This window comes from Pan paniscus, chromosome 15, assembly GCF_029289425.2.
Source record: "Pan paniscus chromosome 15, NHGRI_mPanPan1-v2.0_pri, whole genome shotgun sequence".
NCBI lineage: Eukaryota > Metazoa > Chordata > Mammalia > Primates > Hominidae > Pan > Pan paniscus.
In genome coordinates, this window is record NC_073264.2 from 94,228,806 (window position 1) to 94,250,564 (window position 21,759).

Genomic DNA, 21,759 nt, shown 5'->3' on the forward strand with positions numbered 1-21,759 from the left:
AGGCCTTCTGCCCGGCCCACAGGAGAGCCCCAGCCCCACTCCCCAGACCACAGACGACCAAGGCTCCTGTGTACAGGGGAAGTAATCATAGTGCCGTGCTTGGCACTTGGTCATTTTAGCAACTAGGTGTTTTAGAAGGAAGCACAAGGACCTAGGAACTGGGTCAAGCCCTGTCAGGCCCTGCCTCTCAGATAGGATCTGTTGAGTAGATGGGCTCATTGCCACTAACCAGACTCCTCTTCCAGGGAGCCTTCCTGATTTACCAGGCTGCGTGAGGGCCCTCCTCTGTGCCTGTCTGCTGTCCCTGCCTACCTTGGCCACTGTCCGCAGACATCACAGAGAGTTGAAGGGGCCTGGCTTGGGCCTGTGTGAGCCCCCAGCACCTGGGGCCTATCCATAGCAAGTGTCGGGGAAACTGCTGCATGTTACTGCGTCCCATCTGCACGGCCTGGCTATGAGGGGCCCTCAGCTCAGCACTCAGTGAGACCAACTCAACACTGAAATAGTGGAGTCAGGGTGGCCCGTGCGTCCAGCATTCCCATTACCATACTACAGAGCACGGGGCTGAGGAAACAGGCACTTGCCACCATCACCGTCATGACAAGTAGCCTCTCAAGACAGGAGGTAGAGAGCATCTGGTCCCACGACCCTTACTACACTCTTCCCTTGTCCTGCAGCCCAACTCCCTGCTCTAAACACAAAGTAGGACATCCTCTTCTTCTGAGCTACCTGGGTCCTGGCTCCCCTGCGACTTCCTTTCCTGCCTGAGCAGCCCTGAGCAGACAGTGCTGTGTCTTTCATGATCATCATCACGTGGCCCAACAGACCAGGTCTGCAGACAAGTCCACTGCCAAGCAAGTCTCGGAGCACAGTTCTGGGCCCCAGAGTCAGCCCAGTCCAGCCCAGCCCCATCAGGGCCTCTGGACAGCCTGAGAGCAAGGCCTCGTGCTGTCCCTCTCCGAGGAAGGATTTGCCTCAGGCCTGGTTCTGAGAAGTAAACAGGGTAATGTTCTGAAGCAGTGGACTTCAAACCAAACCCCCACAAAATAAATGTTTAAAACTACATATCTATTTGCACATTTTTAAGTTGATATGAAAAATTTCTCATCATAAGTCTAAATACTTGTAGAGGATGTAATTTCCAACATACTGTAAATATTAACATTTAAAAATAAAACTGTTAATGTTTCTCTTTTAAATGGATCCAATGGTATCTAAATACCACGGCGATTTGAGATTCACCATCATCCATTTTTAAATTACATAATCAAGCTCTTCTTTAACCATTGGAAATTTAACAGTGTTCCTTTTTCCTCCACAAACTCTGATCTCCCTCAGAGATGTTTATACTATCACAGTGTATTTTATGCTTGAAAGCCTTATACTGATTATCCTATTATATACTATAGGGCCAAAAAATACAAAAATCAATGTTTTAATTTTTTTAATTTCCTGTGATTTCCTGTGATCATAAAGCTCTGTCAAAAGTTTTCTCCTGGACTGAATTATTATAACAATTACTAGAAGTATACAATTGATCAATAAGACAGAAATATATTGCAAAATTGTATAAGAAATAACCTTTAAAAATAAACTTAATTAGGCCAGGCACAGTGGTTCACGCCTGTAATCCCAGCACTTTGGGAGGCCGAGGTGGGCAGATCACCTGAGGTCAGCAGTTCAAGACCAGCCTGGTCAACATGGTGAAACCCCATCTCTACTTAAAAAAAAAAAAAAAAAAAATTAGCTGGGCATGGTGTCAGGCACCTGTAACCTCAGCTACTTGGGAGGCTGAGGCAGGAAAATCGCTTGAACCTGGGAGGCGGAGGTTGCAGTGGGCCAAGATCATGCCTCTGCACTCCAGCCTGGGTGACAAGAGCGAGACTCCACCTCAAAAAAAAAAAAAAAATTAAATAAATAAAATTTAATAAACAAATCTTATTAAAAATACATCTATACAATGAATGGGAATTTTCTGAAAAATTATTTCATGAATCCTCAGATGAATATTGCCTGTTGCTAGAATAAGACAGGGTTTATCAATTTCATCTGCATTTTTTAATTTTTACAGATGTGAGAACAGAAACCACTTATTCAAATTTAAAAAATGGAATGGAAAGAGATTTACCATAGCAAATTCTTTGGATTCCTTTATAATTATTTGCCAAGAATTACGGTAATCTAGTAATCTCTTATCAAAAATCATTCTTTTTTTTTTTTTTTTTTTGAGACAGTGTCTTACTTTGTCACCCAGGCTGAAGTGCAGTGGCACGATCTCAGTTCACTGCAGCCTCGACCTCTTGGGTTCAAGTGATCCTCCCACCTCAGCCCCAAGCGGCTGGGATGACAGTCATACACCACCACACCCGACTAATTTTTTGTATTTGTGGTTGGGGGGGAACCCTCAGACGAGGTTTTGCCATGTTGCCCAGGCAGATCTCAAACTCATGAGCTCAAGCAATCCACCCACCTCAGCCACCCAAAACAAAGGTCATTCTTAATGTGCTATCAGCTGACGACACCATCAGGTACTCTTTGAATTTTGCTGCAAGCAGGGAACTGGAAATACCTCCCTGGCCCCAGGATGACAATGACTGGCCACTGTACTTGACCACCAGGAGGGTTTTATGCCCTGAGGTCTCACACTCGGTCAGGTCTGCCTGTGGATAGTGTACAGTTCTCCTGCAGACAGCCAGCTTCCAGTGTGCCAGGCCCAGTGCCAATTACTTCACCCAAGGTAACTCAGTCCTCACAATGGTGCCAGGGGACCAGCACCATGATTATCCCCATTTTACAGATGAGCAGAAAGACACAGCGTCGTTAGGCAACTGGCCCAAGGTCACACAGACAGGAACCTGAGGACCCCAGGTGGCCCTGCGCCTCACAGAGTGCACAATCCTCTGCAGAGGTGGGAGGAGGAACGAGGTGAAGAGGCACAGGGGTGGCAGGGAAGAAGGGCTCCCGAGCTCCTCAGCCTCCAGCACAGGCACCTGAGGACACTGAGATCTGCAAAATCCACTTTCTTAAATATGCTCCCACACCCACCTCGGGAAGGTTACACACAAATGCTTCCTTAAAGTAAACCCACGATGCCTGGTACACTGGAGTCCTCAATAAAAGGACTGTTACTGTTGCCATTAAATAACAGGAAGAGAAACAACTCCCATGACCAACCGACCTCCGGTCACCAGCATTTTGCAGTCTTGAGTCCTGACCCTTGGCCCCAACATCCTTTTTTTTAGATAGCAGCCAAAGTCCAGGTATAAGAGGAACGGAAGCATTTAGTAAATGGAGAACCTATGAACACACAGAGGAGACTGTTCAGCAGAAAACCATGGGCCACAGGCTTTTGAGACAGACAGACCTGCACTCAAATCCCAACTCCACCACTGCCAGCTGAAATCCCCAAGAGAAAGCACAGCATTCTGAGCCTCAGTTTCCCCACCTCAAAAGGGTACTTAACACCCCACCATCCCTGGGTGGCTGTACAGAACGGGAAACGCCCCTCAGGGACCAGACACAGGAAACATAGGAAGACGGCTGGCAGCAAGGGGACATGTGTCCTCTTCAGTCACCAGCACCTGAACCCAGAGGATTGCAAACACCCCCAGCTCCCAGGGCCCAGCAGCCTGGAGATCCTGTGCACAGAAGCCCAGCTGATTTTGAAAAGCCAGCCAAGTGGCTTGGCTTCCTGTTTTTGCAGAGTCTTTCTCAATGTCTTAAAATCTAAAAGTTCTCCAAATGCAGGGATGCCAGGAGGAGGTGAACAGAGAGGTATCGTGGTAGGTTTTATTTTTAGATGCTGGAGTGTAAAGTGTCCAGTTTGGCTTCGCTCTGGTCCCCAGCCACCACTTCCTCCCCCAAGCCACCACCTAAACGAACAGCATACATGTCTAGAAAGATTTCGCAATGCTTCTTCTGCCCCGGACATTCTGACACAATGGCTCCAGTCTCCTGTTCCTCCCACAGACCGAGCGGATTAAAGATTTTAGTCTAAATCTTCTCAGAATGCCACATAAATGAAACCCGCCGACCCCTGTCCATCTCTCATCCTCTCCTCGAGCGGTGGGGGTGACACCCACTGTGTGACAGTTTGAGGTCGCATATGGACAGGATCAGGCATGGGGGAAGGCTGTCTTGCCCTCGCAGGCAGTGTGTTTGCTGGGGAGCGCCTGAACTCACTTCCTCTGAAAACGGCTCCCACAGCAGTTCCCCCATGGACCCTCCCAAGTGGCTGGGCGGAACCACAGGGCAACCCGGGGCCTTCCTGAGCACAGTGAGCCCCAGCTGTCAGTCTCAGGCTTATTGTGGGTAAAGCAGCATCTGTAAAGGATCCGTGGATTTCCCAGTGAACCATCATAGAGGGCTAAAAGGGAAATAGAAGCCACCGCATCCTAGAGGTGCAATGGTTAGAGACCACCTAACCCCGTGATGAGATGAATAACCACACCTCCTCTTTCCACGCCTGTACCCCTGGCAGGCACTACAGATCAACAACCCCTGTTCCCACCCACTCACAGATTTAGGATCCTCCAGGCCGCCAAAACCAATCAAACAGAAATGGTCCCTGAACACACACCCCTAAGCCATTCCTGAATTCCAGTATCCCCCACTTGATGATGGAGAAATTAAAGCCCACAGAAAAATTCAGTGCAGGTTGGGCGCGGTGGCTCACACCTGTAATCCCAGCACTTTTGGAAGGCCGAGGTGGGTGGATCACCTGAGGTCGGGAGTTCAAGATCAGCCTGAGGAACATGGTGAAACCCCATCTCTACTAAAAACACAAAAACCAGCTGGGTGTGGTGGCGCGCGCCTCTAATCCCAGCTACTCAGGAGGCTGAGGCACGAGAATCACTTGAACCCAGGAGGCAGAGGTTGCAGTGAGCTGAGATAGCTCCACTGCATTCCAGCCTCCACTCCAGAGCGAGACTCCTTCTCAAAAAAAAAAAAGAAGAGAAAAAAGAAAAATCTAGTGCAGATCATGCAATTCTGCAGAGCCAAGAAGAGCCTGGACAAAAACCTAGAGCTGCTGAGAGGCTTCCAGAAACTACCTCCTTATCCCAAAACAAATCTCAGTCTTCCAGTGACAAGTTCAACCCACAAACTACCAGGAGGGAGGTCAGGAGGATCCTTTACCAGCCCCACCCGTCAACCAGCCCCAGTCTGGTCCCAGGAGCAGGGGAAACCTGGGGCCTGCAATGCTGAACCTGCAGGAATGGGGACGCTGCTCTCCTATGGCCGCTGAGGGAAGGCCTGGAGCTGAAGTTAACAGGGGTGGGCTGGAAGAGCTCCCCAGCGGGCTTTTTGAAAGCCCCTTAGATATTCTAGCAGGGGCCAGCACCTCCACTACCCTGATCTAGTCCCCAGCTTGAGTTCCCCTCTCTGCAGCTACAGGCAGATGAGGCCCGTAAGGCAAGGAGATGGGATGCCAGCCCAGCCGCACAGACCACAGAGTCACCCTCAATGGGGACAGCGTGGGGAACAGAGGACATGGCCAGGCCACCATCAGGTTTACCAAGTACCCATTAGGTGCCAGGTACAGCCTTTAGTGCAAATAACACAGCCTGCCCCTCACATAGAGTCTGAGAGTATTTTGATGTTTCCTTCCTCCCCTCCATCCATCCTTCCCTATTCTCTCCATCCATCCTTCTACCCTTCCTCCCCTCCATCCATCCTTCCTTCTCCCTCCATCCTTCCTTCTCCCTCCATCTGTCCACCTTTCCCCTCCCTCCAAGATCCTTCCCTCCCCCTCCATCCATTCTTCCTTCTTCTTCCATCCATCCTTCTTTTTCTAGTTAATGAGCACCTGAACCGAGTCCACCCAGGGTGAGGCTACACAAAGCACAAGACAACTGGACATCTAGCTGGGTGCCTACTGCCCCCTCACCCTTCCCACACCCACCCTAACCTGACCACTGCCATGCACGCCCCCCTCAGGACTCCCAAACCAACCCTCTCCCCACTGACAAAGCCACAGCAACCCTCCAAACCCGAGAAGCCCCTATCGGAGTCTGCCCAGGCGAGGGCAGAAACCACATCAAATCCACAGGGGAGCTAAAAACAAGCTGCACGTGAAGAAGAGAGAAAGCCGTGCCCAACGCTGGAGGAGAGGAGGAGAGACAGAGAGGTGGGCACCAAGGGCCCCACTACCCAAAGAACCACGGGGACACGGTCTGTACTCACCTGCACAACTTCCATCCCTCGCTTCCTGTGGAGAAAAACAAAGAAAACAAGCGTTACTCCAGCAGGCTGGACACGTCCTTTCCGAAGGTTCCCGACAGCCGGCTGAGGGCAGGACCATGAGGGGGTTTCAGGAGGGAGCCGGCAGCTGCACCTCTCCTGCTACTGTCCCAGAACGGCCATGCCTTCCACTCCCAGCCACTCCTCAAACCACCTTCCCACTGAGAGGGCTGGCTCTGCAGAGGGACTTGCTGGAGTTCTCTGGAGGCCCCACGCCAGCCACCTCCCTCCACTCCTGGGCCGGGCCTCTGTCGGCCGAGCTCCAGCCTGGGTCGTCCCAAGGCCCCTGCCACCGAATTCACCACCATCCCCACCACCTGCCGTCCCTGCCGAGCTCAACCCCCATAGCTCCCCATGTCCTCCCCATCAGGTCTCGCCCCAGGACCTGCCACAGCCAGTCATGCCCCAACCCATCCACTGCCACACACGGGAGGCCCACACAGTCCTGCCCGCTGCCTTCCCAACGCCCCACTGATGCCTGCCCTGGCCTTGCCAACAGCCTCCAAGCTGCACTCATGTCCTCCACATCCTCCCCGCTCACATGCAGTCCCACAGCCACCACTTAACCTGACTCTTGCCACCCAATTTTAGGAGCCTCATGGCCTGGGTCGGGGTTTGCCCAGAACACACAAAGGCTTTCTGTTGACTCCTACCCTTCTCTCCCTGACCCATTTCTTTTTTTTTGAGACAGAGTCTCACTCTGTTGCCTAGGCTGGAGTGGAATGTTACGATCTTAGCTCACTACAACCTCCGCCTCCCGGGTTCAAGCGATTCTCCTGCCTCAGCCTCCCAAGTATCTGGGACTACAGGTACCCACCACCATGCCCGGCTAATTTTTGTATTTTTAGTAGAGATGGGGTTTCACCATTTTGGCCAGGCTGGTCTCAAACTCCTGACCTCAGGTGATCCGCCTGCCTCAGCCTCCCAAAGTGCTGGGATTACAGGCGCGAGCCACCACGTCCAGCCTCCCCCACCCCACATTTCTTACTGTGGGCCCAGGAAGTGCCCACCTGTGCAGCTCTGGCACACAGGGCTTTCTCCTCCCAGGCCCTGGTGCCCACCTCCCACCCCAGCCTTGAGGATTTGGCTCAGCATAGCCTCTCCAGGATGCCTCCTAACCTGGAAGAACTTAAGGCTACCACTGTCTCGGCCCTTTGTTCTGGGGTATTGATTGCTATGAGCCAGGGACGAGCACTGGTGTAGAGCCACCAGGACCTGCAGGGACCGAGGCACCCAAGACAGCATACTGTGCACATTGTGCTGGGAAGAAAGGCCTCCAGCAGATGCTCAGAGATGGCTGCAGCCAAGCAAGGTCAGGAATGTGTGGTTTACTCACCCAAGCTCCTTGGAGCAGGGACTATGTCAAACTTTAAAGCTATGTGTGCCCGTGCCCAGTTATGATGCCCACACAGACACTCCTCAACGGCTGCTGGCAGATGAAGGTGTAAATGTGTAACAATTTAGCTCAGCTCCTGGGCCCAGCACTCGGAGGGTACAACAAATGCAACCTCCACAGTCTGGGCCCTTGAGAGGCTCAAGGTCTTAGGGAGGAGATGGGCACAAGCCCCACAGGAACCTTTGGGCACCCCTGCTCCCTTGTTTCATGGCACAGCTGAGGCACCGCCCACCAATTCCTACATCTGTTTGTCAGCTCATTCAGTGAGGGCTTCCTCAACACCTTCTGATAGCAAGGCACTGAGGAGCCTCACAAAGGAGCCACTCCATGAGACAGGAAGACAGAGGCCAAGGAGAGCTGACCAGGTCCCACTGTGGGAAGCACCCAGCCCACCTTCCCTCAAACCCCCGACACCTCAACAGAAACCTGGGCCCCGAGGAATCCAGTTTGAGAACCACCCTGGTTGAGGCATTCAGGGACCCTCAGTGTCTCTTAGCTTGTCTGCAGTTCCTGTAGGAATGGTGGCCAATATCCATCTGCTTCCACGATTTCATGAGGGACAGGGGAGACACACAACAGCATAGCCCTGGGCCACCACAGCCCACAGCACAGTGACAGATAGCATCATGAGGAACCTGTGCTACACCCAACCACCGGCTCACAACCTGCACCGTTTCTGAGCACCTGTGGACACCTCAGCCCCTGCCTCATTCCCAATCATCCTGCCCCCCACCCCAGAGGGATGAGAAAGCGGCAGGAAGCGTCACTGACGGGAACCTGACCCAGGACACACATCAAAGGACCTTGAGGAGCCAGCCCAAACTCCAGCGGCCCTGCTCCAGGACAGAAAACTCAAGTCCCAAATCACCGAGACTGTGAACCGCACAATGGGAAAGGCCGGTGACAGAGGAGCGCAGACTTCCACTGGGCTCTGGGCCAGGGCCTCGGTTTCCCTCTGAGTCAACCCTGCTGGCATCCGGGTTATCCCAGCGTGTGACTCTCCTCTCTTTACTGAGGTCAATTCCAATCAGTCCACATTTTACATCATCCCAGGCAGCTCTCCCTCCCTTAGTCCTAAAAAAACAGTCTCTCACTGAAAACAGATGGAACACATAAAATAAGAAAGCAACAAAGAAGTAATCTAGAGAAAAGATCGGCTGCAATCTTAAGTGGGGTTGATCTCCCAGGAGCCACAGCAGTTCCTCTGTCGCTCAGAGCTCCAAAAAAAGGATAAGTTGCAACAGTGGCAGAAAAGAGGGGGCCACCCACGTATGCTACACACCCCTTGAAGCTCACCACTCACCAATACCTTCTGCAGCCTCATGAGGGTGGGACAGTGGTTACCCTATTACCTGCAGAGCAGGCCGAGGCCTGGGAGACTCAGGAAGTGCAGGAGCTGGCCCAGAGCAGGGCTCTCCCCACACCCAGGTGTTCACCACCAGGTGCACCACCGTGGGCAAGGGTGGCACCAAGCTGGAAGGCCTGGTCTCCAGCCTCCAGGGCCTCAGTGCAATGGAAGGACCAGGAGGTGGCAGCGGAAAACTGCATCCCCTCTGGTGGTGGAATCCCACATGCACCACCACAGCCTCTCAGGAAAATAAAACAACCTGTCGGGGCTCATTTTTCACTGAGAAACTCGTGCAGAGCAAAGGCACCAACAACCTCGATTCCCCAAGAAGCAAGTTCCTAAAGTCCCGCCATAACCAGAAAGTTCAGAAATTGAATGATGAAGCCAAAGGGGAAGAGGGAGAAGGAAGGGACATGGGAGACAGGGGGAGGGAAGACAAACCAGAGCATTGGTTGTCAAGTGACTGTTCCTCCTGAAAACCCTGGCTCCACGATCCCACCTCATCACCCCACAGACAGGCTCAAGTGTGCAATATGTTTCCGGCTCTGCCCTGTTAATTACCAAACTGTATGTGATATCAAAACACTAGCAGCAAACTAAACTTCCCCCAAGAGGGGACATTAACAAACCACACACAGTCAAAGGAATAGTATGCAGCAGTAAAAAAGAACACAGAAGGCCTCCATGCACCCACGAGGAATTATCTCCAAGATGTTGCTGTGTGAAACAGGTAAGATGCAAAACCTTGTGTGCTGTAGATAATTATCTGTGTTAAGAACAACATCCAGGACAAGCATGTGTGCTTGTGTACACACAGAGTGAACCTGAGAGTGCTACAGGAAAACAATCACGGCAGGGCCCCTGGTCAAGGGCAAGGGCAGCTGGGGTGGCCGAGGGACTTCCTTTTCACTGTGTCCCCTCATACATTGCTTCAATGTTGTGCCATGTGCCTATAACATGTTATCAAAAACTGGAAAATATATTTTTTAATTGTTTCTTAAATAGATGCTTGATAAAAGCACGAAGCAATCGATCAATGGAGGACACAAGACAGCAGAGCTCAGGATGTATCATGAAAAGCTTCCAAGTGCTGTCCCAAAGAGGAGCTGAAATGAGGCCTGCAGTGGGGACCACCAGGCTGCAGCACTCGCTATGGGTTCTAAGCCCGTGGAAACATTCCGGTACCTGGAAAACAGACTGAGGGGCGTGTGCTGCAGTGTTAACTGTGGCCACGGGGCTGTGGTTTTTCCTTCATACTTCCCTGTGTTTTCCAGATTTTCTACAATGAACATATACGCTACCCTCAAAACTATAGGGAAAGTAACAATAAAAGTTACAATTTTTTTTTTTTTTGAGACAGAGTCTGGCTCTATCGCCCAGGCTGGAGTACAGTGGCATTATCTCAGCTCACTGCAACCTCCGCCTCCTGGGTTCAAGCAATTCTCCTGCTTCGGCCTCCCGAGTAGCTGGGACTACAGGCATTTGCCATGATGCCAGCCAATTTTTGTATTTTTAGTAGAGACAAGGTTTCACCATGTTGGCCAGGCTGGTCTCGAACTCCTGACCTCAAAAATGCTGGGATTACAGGCTGAGCCACTGCACCCAGCCTACAATTTAATAATTTTTAAGTTTCATTAAAAACCTGCAGCCGGGCATGGTGGCTCACGCCTGTAATCCCAGCACTTTGGGAGGCCGAGGTGGGCCTCCCAAATCACCTGAGTCAGGAGTTCGAGACCAGCCTGGCCAACATGGTAAAACCTCGTCTCTATAAGAATATAAAAATTAGCTGGGCATAACAGCGGGTGCCTGTAATCCCAGCTGCTTAGGAGGCTGAGGCAGGAGAACTGCTTTAACCCAGGAGGCGGGGGTTGCAGTGAGCCAAGATCGTGTCACTGCACTACAGCCTGGGCAACAGAGCGAGATTCCGTCTCAAAAAAACACAAAACCTGCACCTGCGAATAATTTTACAGGCTCTAAACTGTCATTATATTGATAAATATTACACTAATATATAAATACAATATATTAATATGAATATTAATAAAATAGGAATAGCTAAGTATAAACATGCTTTTCCAAAAGCTGGATTATTAACAAAGGGAGGATCCGCTTTGCACAGGGAAGCCTGTCCCCAGAAGTCCAAGGAGCACGAACCCTTCAGGAAGTGAAAATACTCACAAAATGATTCGATCCTTTCAGAGGAGGGGGCTGGCAATAAAGGAAGGCTTCAAGGAGGAGGCAGCATTTGCCATCTAGCAGAGCAACTGAAGGGTAACTACAGACCAGTGCTGAGAAGAGTACTTAGAGAGGAGTAAGGTGAGTCCTGCGCCCTCCCCAAAGGGTGTCTGGGGCTCTGGAAGCATAAAGCCCTCTCAGGGGGTGGGGGCTGAGACGCAGGACAGAGGATAAAGGCGGGGCACGCCTCAGAGGCCCAGGATGTCACCCTGTGGCCCAGCCTTTACCTATGGGCCAGTGGGTCCCAAATGCCAGGGCAGATAACCTGAGAACCACCACTGGAGAGTGTCAAAAATCCTCATTCGAGGCCCACCCTGAGGCCTCTGATCCAGGAGGCCTGGGGAAGGGCCTGGGAAGGATTCAGGGTTCATCGCACTCTGGGTGCTGCTCAGGAGCAGCTGGGTATGGGGACAGCTGCTTGTCCACAAGAGCGACTCCATGTGCTTCTCTGTGACCAGTGGAAGCAGGATCTGATTTGCTAGGGGAGGACATAGCAGGGGTGGGGTGGGGGGCAGCCCTTGCAGGTCTTGGGAAAAGGGTAAAGGAAACCTAAGAACCAGAAATAGTTGTGACGCTCACAGTCTGGAAGGAGCAGACCAAGGCCCTGCGCCAGGCCCAGGAGACGAGAGAACATTGCAAGAAGGCAGCAGCAGTCCACTTTTCAACCGTGGTGGTGCCAGGAAGTGGTTAGAAGCCCAGGACTGAGCTTCACAGCATTCAGAGGCTTAGATGAACACAATTCGTGGGGGTAGGCAGGAGCGGAAGAGGTGGGTGAGCCCCTGAGAGCAGAACATGGAACCAGACCCCCCTGTACCTTGTGCCTCTGTTTTCTTATCTGTAAAATGGGAGAATCCTAGAACTCATCCCACACGGGCTTTAAGGGAAACAGAGTCCAGGCCTGGCACAGTACCTGGCTCATGCCAGGGATGGGGGTCTTGTGACCCGCACTCTGCCCTGCCACCCTGCCTTCCTACCCTTCCAGAACTGCGCCTCCTCCAGTCCACATGACTGGGGGCGGCACGCCCACTCCAGAGGTGGGCACATGACCTGTCACTTCACTTAGCAGCAGCATGGGAGCAGGACCCAAGCCAGGCCAGTCCTGGTCCTTTACCGGACGGGTCCTGGGGGACTGTCTGCAGTACAAATGGCACTGCCTGGAAATGCTGGAGGACACCATTGCTTCTATGTGGCGAGAATCCAGATGAGCCAGAGGCCAACCAGGAGAAAGGGCCAAGAGGGCTCCAGGAGGGCAAATTCCCTGGCCAGACCCGGCCACAGTGGGGCTCGTCCTCTCTGGACCTTCAGCTGCAGATTTCTGCTCGAGCCAGCTAAAGCTTTCTGTCACTGGCCGCTGAGCAGCAGGGACCCTGTGAGTGACAGTGGTTACCACTTCTGAAGATGATGAAAATTACTCTGGATGACCCAGCACTGAGGGAGAGGGGATGATAAGGGAAAACAATAAAGAAGATCAGGGCAGAAGTAGAAAAGAGTGATGCGGAGCAGAGACACGTCCACGGCATCCACGCCACCACCAGGCCACTGCAGCACAGTATCAGGTGTGGCGTCAGGAGGTTAACACAAGACACTCTGGGATGACAGACCCCATCCAGCAGCAGGCCTGCCACACAGCACAGCAGGGCACAAAAGGCTCAGGGACCATGACCAGCAGCAGGCATGGGATGTGCCCCTGAGCCGCTCGGGGTCTCAGCTTTCATATCCGTTAAAAGGATATGACCTTTCCCACCCAAGAGGCCCTCCCCAGGGCAGGGTGGGGACCTGAGGGCTGCAGCAAGTGAAGCACATGAAATGGTGAAGAAGCAAGGGAGGAGGGTTCTACAGAGAACCACTTGGGGAAGTGGGAAGCCAGGCACATCCTCATCCAAGCAACGTGTGGCACAGTTCAGTAACTACTGATTTCAGGCACCCCAAATAACAAGACCCTTTGGCACCTCCAGGTACCAGGCGCTGGGGAAAAAGCCCCAAGTTATGGTCCCCTTTCCCTGCCTGCAGAGGGCAGGGCCCACACCGTACCCCACAGAAGCCCAGGATGTCTCCCCAGGACTTGGGGCTCCTAAACAGATGACTGGGCCCTGTCACCCATGTGTGTTGATGGCCACACTGTTCCCTTCCTCAAATGCCATCCCCACATCACCACCTGACCCCCCAGGTCAGCTCCTCTGGAGAAACCTGCCTTGGCTCCCACCCACCTCAGGCCCCACTGCCCCAGGCTGCCCACACCCAGCACTGGGCAGAGAGAAAGCCTGCTGGACTCCATTGCACTGACCCCACCAGGCTAATGCTCGGTGGTGAACATCAATGGTGGCCATCAAAGCCGGCAATTTCCCTCCTGGACACTCAGTGCCACTGTGTTGTCCCTGCCCCCAGTCAGGCATGGCCACAGGACTTGCCTTGGGCAATGAGATGTGAATAGAGGTGACCATGTCCCCTCCTGGAAGAAGCATTCCACTGCCAGCACCGAGGCCTCCCTGACCTCAGAAACAAGGAAGCACATGAGGCTGCCACCCACCAGCAGAGCCAGCCAGACCCGCCACCTGGAAACAACATGGGCTGAGTGGCGACGAAGCCAGGCTGGGAACCAGAAAGAAACAACTGATGAAGAGGACCTCCAGCTAGCGCTGGTTCCCAACTACGGGCAACTGTGTGTCCCCCACAAGGAGATTTAGCAACACCTGAAGAGCTTTTTGATTGTCACACCGAGGAAAGTGCTACTAGAATCCAGTGAGGAAAGGGCCCCTGTAATGCACAGGACAGCCCCCTAAAACAAAGAATTATCCAGCACAAAAGGTCCACAGTGCTGAACTTAAGAAGTGGGATACACACTGAGCCACTGCAGGGCAGACCACAGCCCCCAAGAGTCTCTGGATCCAGAGTGCATGCTGAATGAGTTGTGAGTAAACCTATTTCCGCCAGCCTCTCGACACTATTTGCCACTGCAGCCTAACCTGGCCTATCCTGACTAACAAGCACTCTTTCAGGGACACAGCTTGTGCCCTGTGTCTACAGCCCCAAATTCTTAGCAAAACACCTGCCACATGGGCATTTGGAGGTACAGCTCAGAAGACACCAGGGGGAGGCAGCAGCAGCCTCTCAAACCCTCCCAGGAGGGACCCCAATCTCCAAACACCAAGGCTTGACCTAAGTCTGCCTTTGCACAAACTGATCCCCCTGCCAGGCACCCTTCCTCAGCTGGCAAACTCCTGCCCACCCACCAAGAGCAGCTCAAGCGCCCTCCTCATCAAGAGGCAGGAATAATGGCTTCCACTGAAGCCTGCTCCATGCTCAGCATCAGACCATGAGCCCCCCGAGGCCAAAGATGGCTCTTTATTTCAGCATCCCTGTGCCCCCTGCAGACCCTGGGCCTGGCAGGCTCTCTGCAAACACTCCCCAAGTGCTGCCGGGTTCCTGGGCCAGGCTCCAGCCCCGTGTCGCCCCTGTCCGCCTGCCCTGCGGCATCTTGGTTTACTTGCTGATTGTTTGGTAATTTGGATTTTCCTCCTATTAACAGTGCCAGAAACTGAAATGGCCCGATATAAAGACAACATACGAACAGAATTTTAAAGCCAGTACAAACATTTGAATTGTCTGGACAGCTCTAGGGAAGAACCAGATAAACTGGAAGCTGCCATGTGTCTTTTTTATTGAGTGAGGGCATCTTTCCTTTGACTGGGGAGTCACCAACCATCTTACCTGAAGACCCTCCCGCCGACCAGGTGCCCCACCCAGGGAGGCAGGCCGGCCCCAAAGTCCGGGCGCCCCTCAGTGCAGGCACAGCAGCCTGAGTCAGTACACTCCCTCAGACCCAGAACAGCTTCCAGGGGTGCCTGGAAGCAGCTTTTCCCAGTGAACAGGCACAAGAGAGAGACAGAGTGGGTGACCCACCTTTGGCACCTCCTGAAGAGGTCATCAGAGCTGCAGGGGCTGAAAGCAGCACAGGAACTGAGGTGTCTTTGAGACTCCCCTCCTCAGTTCAATTTTCAGGAAGGAGGAAGTGAGGCGAGGGCAGGAGATCACGCAAGGCAGTGTTCTGCCACATCCAAGGGGCTACCACTTCAGATCAGGAATCATCCTGACTTCTTGCTGATCACAAACGTTAAATCTATTCCCTTAATGGATCTCGACATCCCCGCTTTTTAGTGTGGAAATTCTTGACTTGAAATTGTTTTTGAGTCTTTTACTATCCCCTTGCAGGTGCGGTAATTTTTCTTTCCCCTAATTAGGGATGGGACCTAAATTGTGGGAAGCAGGGGAGTGGGCTGCTGGGAGAGGGAGGTGGTGGGGGGTGCTGGCAGGCTTGGTTCTAGCACCTCCTCCCCTCCCCGCTACCCCCACTCCCCCTCCCCCGTCAGCCAGCCAGCCTCAGGGCTAATGATTCAGTTGGTTCTCTTCACAGCAGCTTCTTAATCCCAAGAATGCAAAGTCATTTAGTATCAGCCTAATGAGCAAGGTAGGCTACTGCAGGAAGGGAGGCAGAAATTCCTGTGACATTTCCCTCCCTTGGACTCACTGGGGGAGGGAGAAGCCTGCTCAGGAAAGCCTGAATTGTTCTAGCACCTATCCTCAAGGTACCCCATGCTCCTAAAATAGCAGCATAAGTGTGTGTGTCCCCAGCCTGTGTTCTGGATGCTGACACTCTTTGAAAGGCTGTGTTCCAGAGGAGACTGAAAGACTTCACCCAAATTCTGCTGCCAACACTCCTTACCTGGCCTGAGGGCTGGGGGCAGCTCCTGGTCCCTGGATCCCAAGCCCTTAAAGTTTAGTTGTCTTTGCCCTGCTGCTGCACCTCCAACCACAGGCAGGGAGAGTTTCCTGGTCTGATTTTGGTCAAACATTTGCTGGGCTTCTCTGTCACGCACTGGGCTGGCCTGGGACCAGAGGGGGACCCCAAACCGCAAACCCTGCCCCGAGATGCTAGCTGCCACAGGGCAGACCAGTGGGCTACATGCCATGCCCTCTGGCGGGTGTGCCACAGGCCCTTAAATAGCACAAACACCTGGGGGACAGCAGGAGGCACAGGGAAGTTTCAGTAGAGTTGCTGTGTGAGCCAGGCCCTGGAGGGGAGGGAGAGGGAGGCTGCCAGGGCACTCTGGAGAAGGCCTGCTAAGCACCAGGAGAAGCAAAGGCAAAGACCAGGTCATGGGCACTGGGGTTTCCTGGGGCCCCCCAGCCACAAGCATGAGTCAGCCCTGACCCCATCTCAGAAAACTTAAACCACAAGGCACCTTACTGGAATATCTCCCTGGCCCCTCAGATATTTTCGGGATGGCAGGTCAAAGGAAAGTCCCAAGGTGTCGGGTCACATGGGCTCTGGCCTTGACCTTGACCCTGACCCAGTCCCTCCCTTCTCAGTCACAGATTCACCCACAAGCCCTAAGAAGAGCAGGGTAGAAGAAAACTGTATTCACTTCCCATTGCTGCTGTAACAAATCACAACAGTAGTGGCTAAAAACAACACAAATGTATTATTCTCTTAGGGTTCTGAGGTCAGAGGCAGGCTTCCTTTTGGAGGCTCCAGGGAGAAATCGATTCCTCCGCTTTCTCTAGTTCTAAAGGCTGTCCACATTCCTTGGCTTGTGGCCACAACACCCCAACCTCTGCTTCCACTGTCACATCTCCTCTGGCCCTCCTGCCTCCTTGTAATTACACCAGGCCCACCCAGGTAATGCAGGAACATTTTCTATTTCAAGATGCCTCACTCCTTCACATCTGTAAGCCGAGAGCAGTGGCACATGCCTATAATCCCAGCTACTTGGGAGGCTAAGGCGAGAGGATCACTTGAGGCCATGAGTTTGATGCTGCAGTGCGTTATGATCAGACCTGTGAATAGCCACTGCACTCCAGCCTGGGTGACACAGTGAGACCCCATCTCTAAAAAATAAAAATTTAAAAATCCCATCTGTAGTCATGTCATACCCTTTTACCATGTAAGGCAGCACACTCACAGGCTCTGAGGATTAGAACCTGCTGTCTTTGGTGGGGAGTGGCAGGGGCCTTACTTTGCCCACCACAACCCCAAGGCTCCCACAGCTCTGCCATCCCAGGATTCTCAGACATCGTCTGGAAGCATTCATGTGTCAGGCAGGAATGAATGAGGACCTGTCAGGAGTTTGTAGGGGCCTTCAACAGTCAATGAGGAGTTGATGGGGAGGAGCACAGCACAGCTTTGCACGGTACCCGCAGATTCCCAAGGGGCACTGGGTACAGCCCAGCATGGCCACAGGGGTCCCTGATGGGAATGGCGGGAAAGAAGCCCAGGGAAGGGATGTGGGGGAACTGGGTGCTGGAGACCAAAGGCTCCAGGCCTGGAAGTCTTGGCTGCAAACCGGGGAGCTGGGTGATAATTACTGACACTTGGGCTCATCCTGAGGTCCATCAGAGGTGCCCAGGCACCTGACCCTAAAACAGGCAGCACTTCATCAGCTACCCGAGACTCTCCAGTTTCAGAGAGGATTCCAGGGGCCTGAGCATGACCCAAATAAACGAGAGGCTAACACCAGTAATCCCCGAGCTCTCTCGTTCCCCACCCAGGCCTGCTCTCCCTGTCCCAGGCAGAAACAGGGACAGACGAGGCAGTGGCGGGGCAGGACTTGTGAGTGCCAGGCACTTCGTCCCCCTCACACTGGATCTCAGCAGCCACTGGGTGGGTACAATGGTTGCATCTTTTCTTTTTTGGTTTTTTTTTTTTTTTTTTTGAGACAGGGTCTCCCTCTGTCACCCAGGCTAGAGTGCAGTGGCACGATTTCGGCTCATTGCAGCCTCGACCTCCTGAGTTCAAGCAATTCTCCTGCGTTCAAGCAGTTTTCCTACCTCGGCCACCCAAGTAGCTGGGACTACAGTCGTGCGCCACCATACTCGGTTAATTTTTGTGTTTTTAGGAGAGACGGGGTTTTGCCATGGTGACCAGGCTGGTCTCGAACTCCCAACATCAAGTGATCTGCCTGCCTTGGCCCCCCAAAGTGCTAGGATTACAGGCATGAGCCTCTGTGCCAGGTCTCCTTTTTTATTTTTTGTAGAGACAGGGTCTCACTATGTTGCCCAGTAGGTTGCTGGTCTCAAACTCCCAGGTTCAAGCAATCCTCCCGCCTTGGCCTCCCAGAGTGCTGGGATTACAGATGTGAGCCACCGCGCCTGGCCTGTCACCTCTTTTCAAGTGGGGAAATTCAGAGCAGTTCAGTATCCTGACCAAAGACTCACAGCAGGTAAGAAGCAGAACCACAATCTAAACCCATCCAAATACCAGTTATTCCCAGGCTCCCTCACTCCCCACCCAGGCCCGCTCTCCCCAAATCTGTCAGGAAACCCTCCTCATCCCACAGCACTGTGTGACTTCCTAGGGAGAAACGGGACCTGTGTGATGGTGGGGGGCCCACCGGGTCTGTTGGGGATGAGGCTTCTGGGATTTCTGGAACAGGGTTGTTCTAGACAGAGCTGCCTCTCCACCCAACCACCTACTGCCCTAATCCTCCCTCAAAACCTTGACCCCAGGAAGCCAAAAGGATGGATGCCATTGCCCCAGGGGCCCCAAGACCTGAGGAGCAGCCCCTGAGCAGGCCTGCAGTGAAGGGCCCGGAAGGCACTTCCTAAGGTCCAGCCTCTGGCATGTCAGGATGCTGTGGGATAGACACGCCCTGGGTCAATCCAGCCCAGAAGCCGGGGGAGCCAGCACCCTGTTCCTCCCCTCTCCACATGGTTGACAGTCCTTCTGTCCAATATCAAACCTTCCAGGCAGAAGGAACCCTTCCTATGAAGTAGATTTCAGCTCAACCATAGGAAGAGGTTGCTGGCTTCCATAGGAAGGCAGTCAAGAGGTGATGAGCACCCCGTGATAAGAAGGATTCAAGCAGATGCCAGATGCCCACAGGCAGGGAAGAGAGGCCAATCTGTGGGGAAGGCAGTAGGGCTAATGTTTTAGGAGCCCTACCCCACCTCTAAAGGGTTCTACCAATGAGACAGAAATCAGCTGGGTCACAGGACTGCAGCTCATGAGAATGGTACGTCAGCTGGGTCTCTGGAGGAGGTGACAATGAGCCTGGGGCCTCAGAGGGCCCCAGTGCCAAGAGTCAGCCTCAGAGCCAGCTCTCGGCAGGCGGGCACACCCCCCATCTTCTTCCTGCCGGCCTCCAGGCCTGTCAGGCTCTGCAGCTGGGAGCCATGGCTACAGTCCCCAAACAGCTGGAATAATCCCTCAGAGCCCCATGCAGGGGGTCACAGCTGCCACCAAGCCAAAGCCAAGAGCCAGGACCCTGGGCATTAGAGAGAAATGTCAAAAGAAGGATGCAGAATTCCAGAAGAGCGGAAGAACTGAGGCCAGCACAGGCAGCTTCCCACTCCCTGAGACACACAGCTCTGTGGTGCAGGCCACCAGGCGGTCTCCCTGCTGTCCCTGCACACACACTCTGCACCTTCTGCATCTGAAACATGGCTCATCACCCCCCAGCCCCTGCCCAGACTCACCCCCTGGGCTTCCCTCACCCCCACCACTTGGGCCTCTGCAGCAGGTGCACACCTCCTCACCCAGCAAGTCTCGCCCCATCTGTTCCTAGCACACCGGGCTTCCTGCCGTAACCCACAGGTTGGTTCTTTCACACTTCTGACCACCTGCCCATGCTGTCCGCCCCTGGAATGCCCCCATCCCTGCCTACCATGCACAACACGGAAGCCTCTTCCTCGCACCATCCTCTCAGAGGGCAGTCCAAGAGGAAGGACACAGAGGAACCCAGGGTGTTGGAAAGGGTGGTCAGATCGAGACCTGAAGGGCCAGCACATGGTATATTCTCCTGACCTGAATGCCTCCCGCGTGAAGGACAATCCACAGAGTCCACTTCGTGCCAACCCTAAATGTCCAGCCCGTATCCCTGACTGGTGTGCTAGCCACCATCCTGGAGAAACCCTACTTGTCAGGATCAGAGATCAAGATAGAGAGGAATGAGCCCCATTTGCAGGGGGTGGGCAACGGGGGCTTTTCTTTTCTTTTTTTGGCCAGCGTTTTCTGGAACTAAATTCCTCCTGATGAGGAATAAAACTCCAGGGACAGGAGGAATGTCTGGGGACCTGAGGGATAAGACTATTCCTGTGCCAGTTTGGTTACCTGGGCCAAGAAATGTATTTTTTTTTTTTTCTTTTTGCTTAAACTCATCTGAATTGGATTTTCTGCCACTTGCATTCACAAGAGCCCTGGCTGCTTCAATGTCCAAATCGAAACGCTACACTCCATCATTTCCATCACCAACCTGTGCCTCCAGTCTTGAAAACGGACACATCCTGTAGCCAAGCCAGAGGCCCCCATCATCCTCCCCTGCTCTTCTTCCTCATCCCTTCCTCCGCAATCACCATGGAAAGGTTTCCCTGGGGCTTGCAGGCAGCCAAGGGCCAGTGGTCCCTCTCCCAGGGAGATGGCTCACCGTGTGCTGGAAGGAAAGGCAGGAAGAGGAAGGCAGATGGCCTCTCAGCTGAAGAGGGAAAAAGAGAATCCCCAATAACACTAGCTGGCTGATTGCATATAATTATGAAGAGAAAAAGTTCTTTAAAATTAGCTTCCCAAATACAGATATAATTTCAAGTGTCCCTTGCGGTGTGATTACAGCGTCAGCCCAACAAATGTTTTCCCGTCAGTACAGAATACTCAGGCCCCTGCAGGCAAAAAATAATGAAGCCAACAACGGCGCCAGGGCCAGACAGCTCCCACAGAAGCACTTCCAGCTGCCCAGGAAAGCACCAGGCCAGGAAGCCCAGCCCAGAACCAGTCTTGCTCCCCTCCACAGCTGGCCTCGGGCTCTTCCCAAGAAGGCACCAGGCACATCATTCTTCGTTCTCTCTTTTTAATCTTCAGGGCCTTTGATATTCAGACTCAAATGCCAAGAGCAACCAGCTCATGTCAACAAGGATGGCTTCACTTGCTGTGAGCCTCCTACGCCGAGTGCTGGGCTCTACACCTCAGTTTTCCGGCCTGGAAAATAGCACGGTGGCCGGGCGTGTAACTCAGGACACTGCCAGAGGGTGGAATGAATGAGGCTGGCACATAGTGGCATCCAGTCAGTGTCACCAGCTCCTCCCCGCCTCCCATTTAACCTCAGTCTTCAGATGTGGCACCTGAAGCTCAGACAGGCTCCAGGAGCCATGCAGCTAGTCATAGAAGAGCAAGGAGGCAAACCCAGCTCTGCCAGGTCCAGACTCCATGCTCTTGTCACACTGGGTCCTTGCTGGGCTTGAGGGATGACGGGAGGCGCCACTCCTGGGCAGCACTGGCAGGCCGGGTGCACTCGGACCTCAGCTGCTGCTCGGCCCTCTTCAGGACCCTGGGTTTGAGCCTTGATTTTAAAGCACCACAGGCTCTGGCACGGTGTCCAACCCCATGACTCCCCTGTCCCCCAGACTCTCCACCTCATTCCCCGCTTTTTACACAGAAGAGAGCCCAAGAACCCTTTTATAAGCAAGGCCCAGAACTGAGAGGGACTTATCTGAGGTCACAGAGAAGTCAGGGGGAGATTAACACACTGTCACCAGGCACCCACGCTAAGCCCAG

General features: G+C 53.2%; 1 protein-coding gene across 3 annotated transcripts in view; it reads right to left on the reverse strand.

The window, feature by feature from the left end:
* The window catches only part of ITPK1 (inositol-tetrakisphosphate 1-kinase), a 177,873-nt gene that overhangs the window by 130,751 nt on the left and 25,363 nt on the right, over positions 1–21,759 (reverse strand). For 2 of the 3 annotated variants that reach the window (XM_034938038.4, XM_055097968.1), the window contains exon 3: positions 6,184–6,208. The exons of the other annotated variant lie outside the window; for it this stretch is intronic. In XM_034938038.4, the coding sequence (XP_034793929.1) occupies positions 6,184–6,208 (25 nt within the window). The remainder of the gene's footprint in view (positions 1–6,183; positions 6,209–21,759) is intronic. 3 annotated transcript variants of the gene reach the window in all.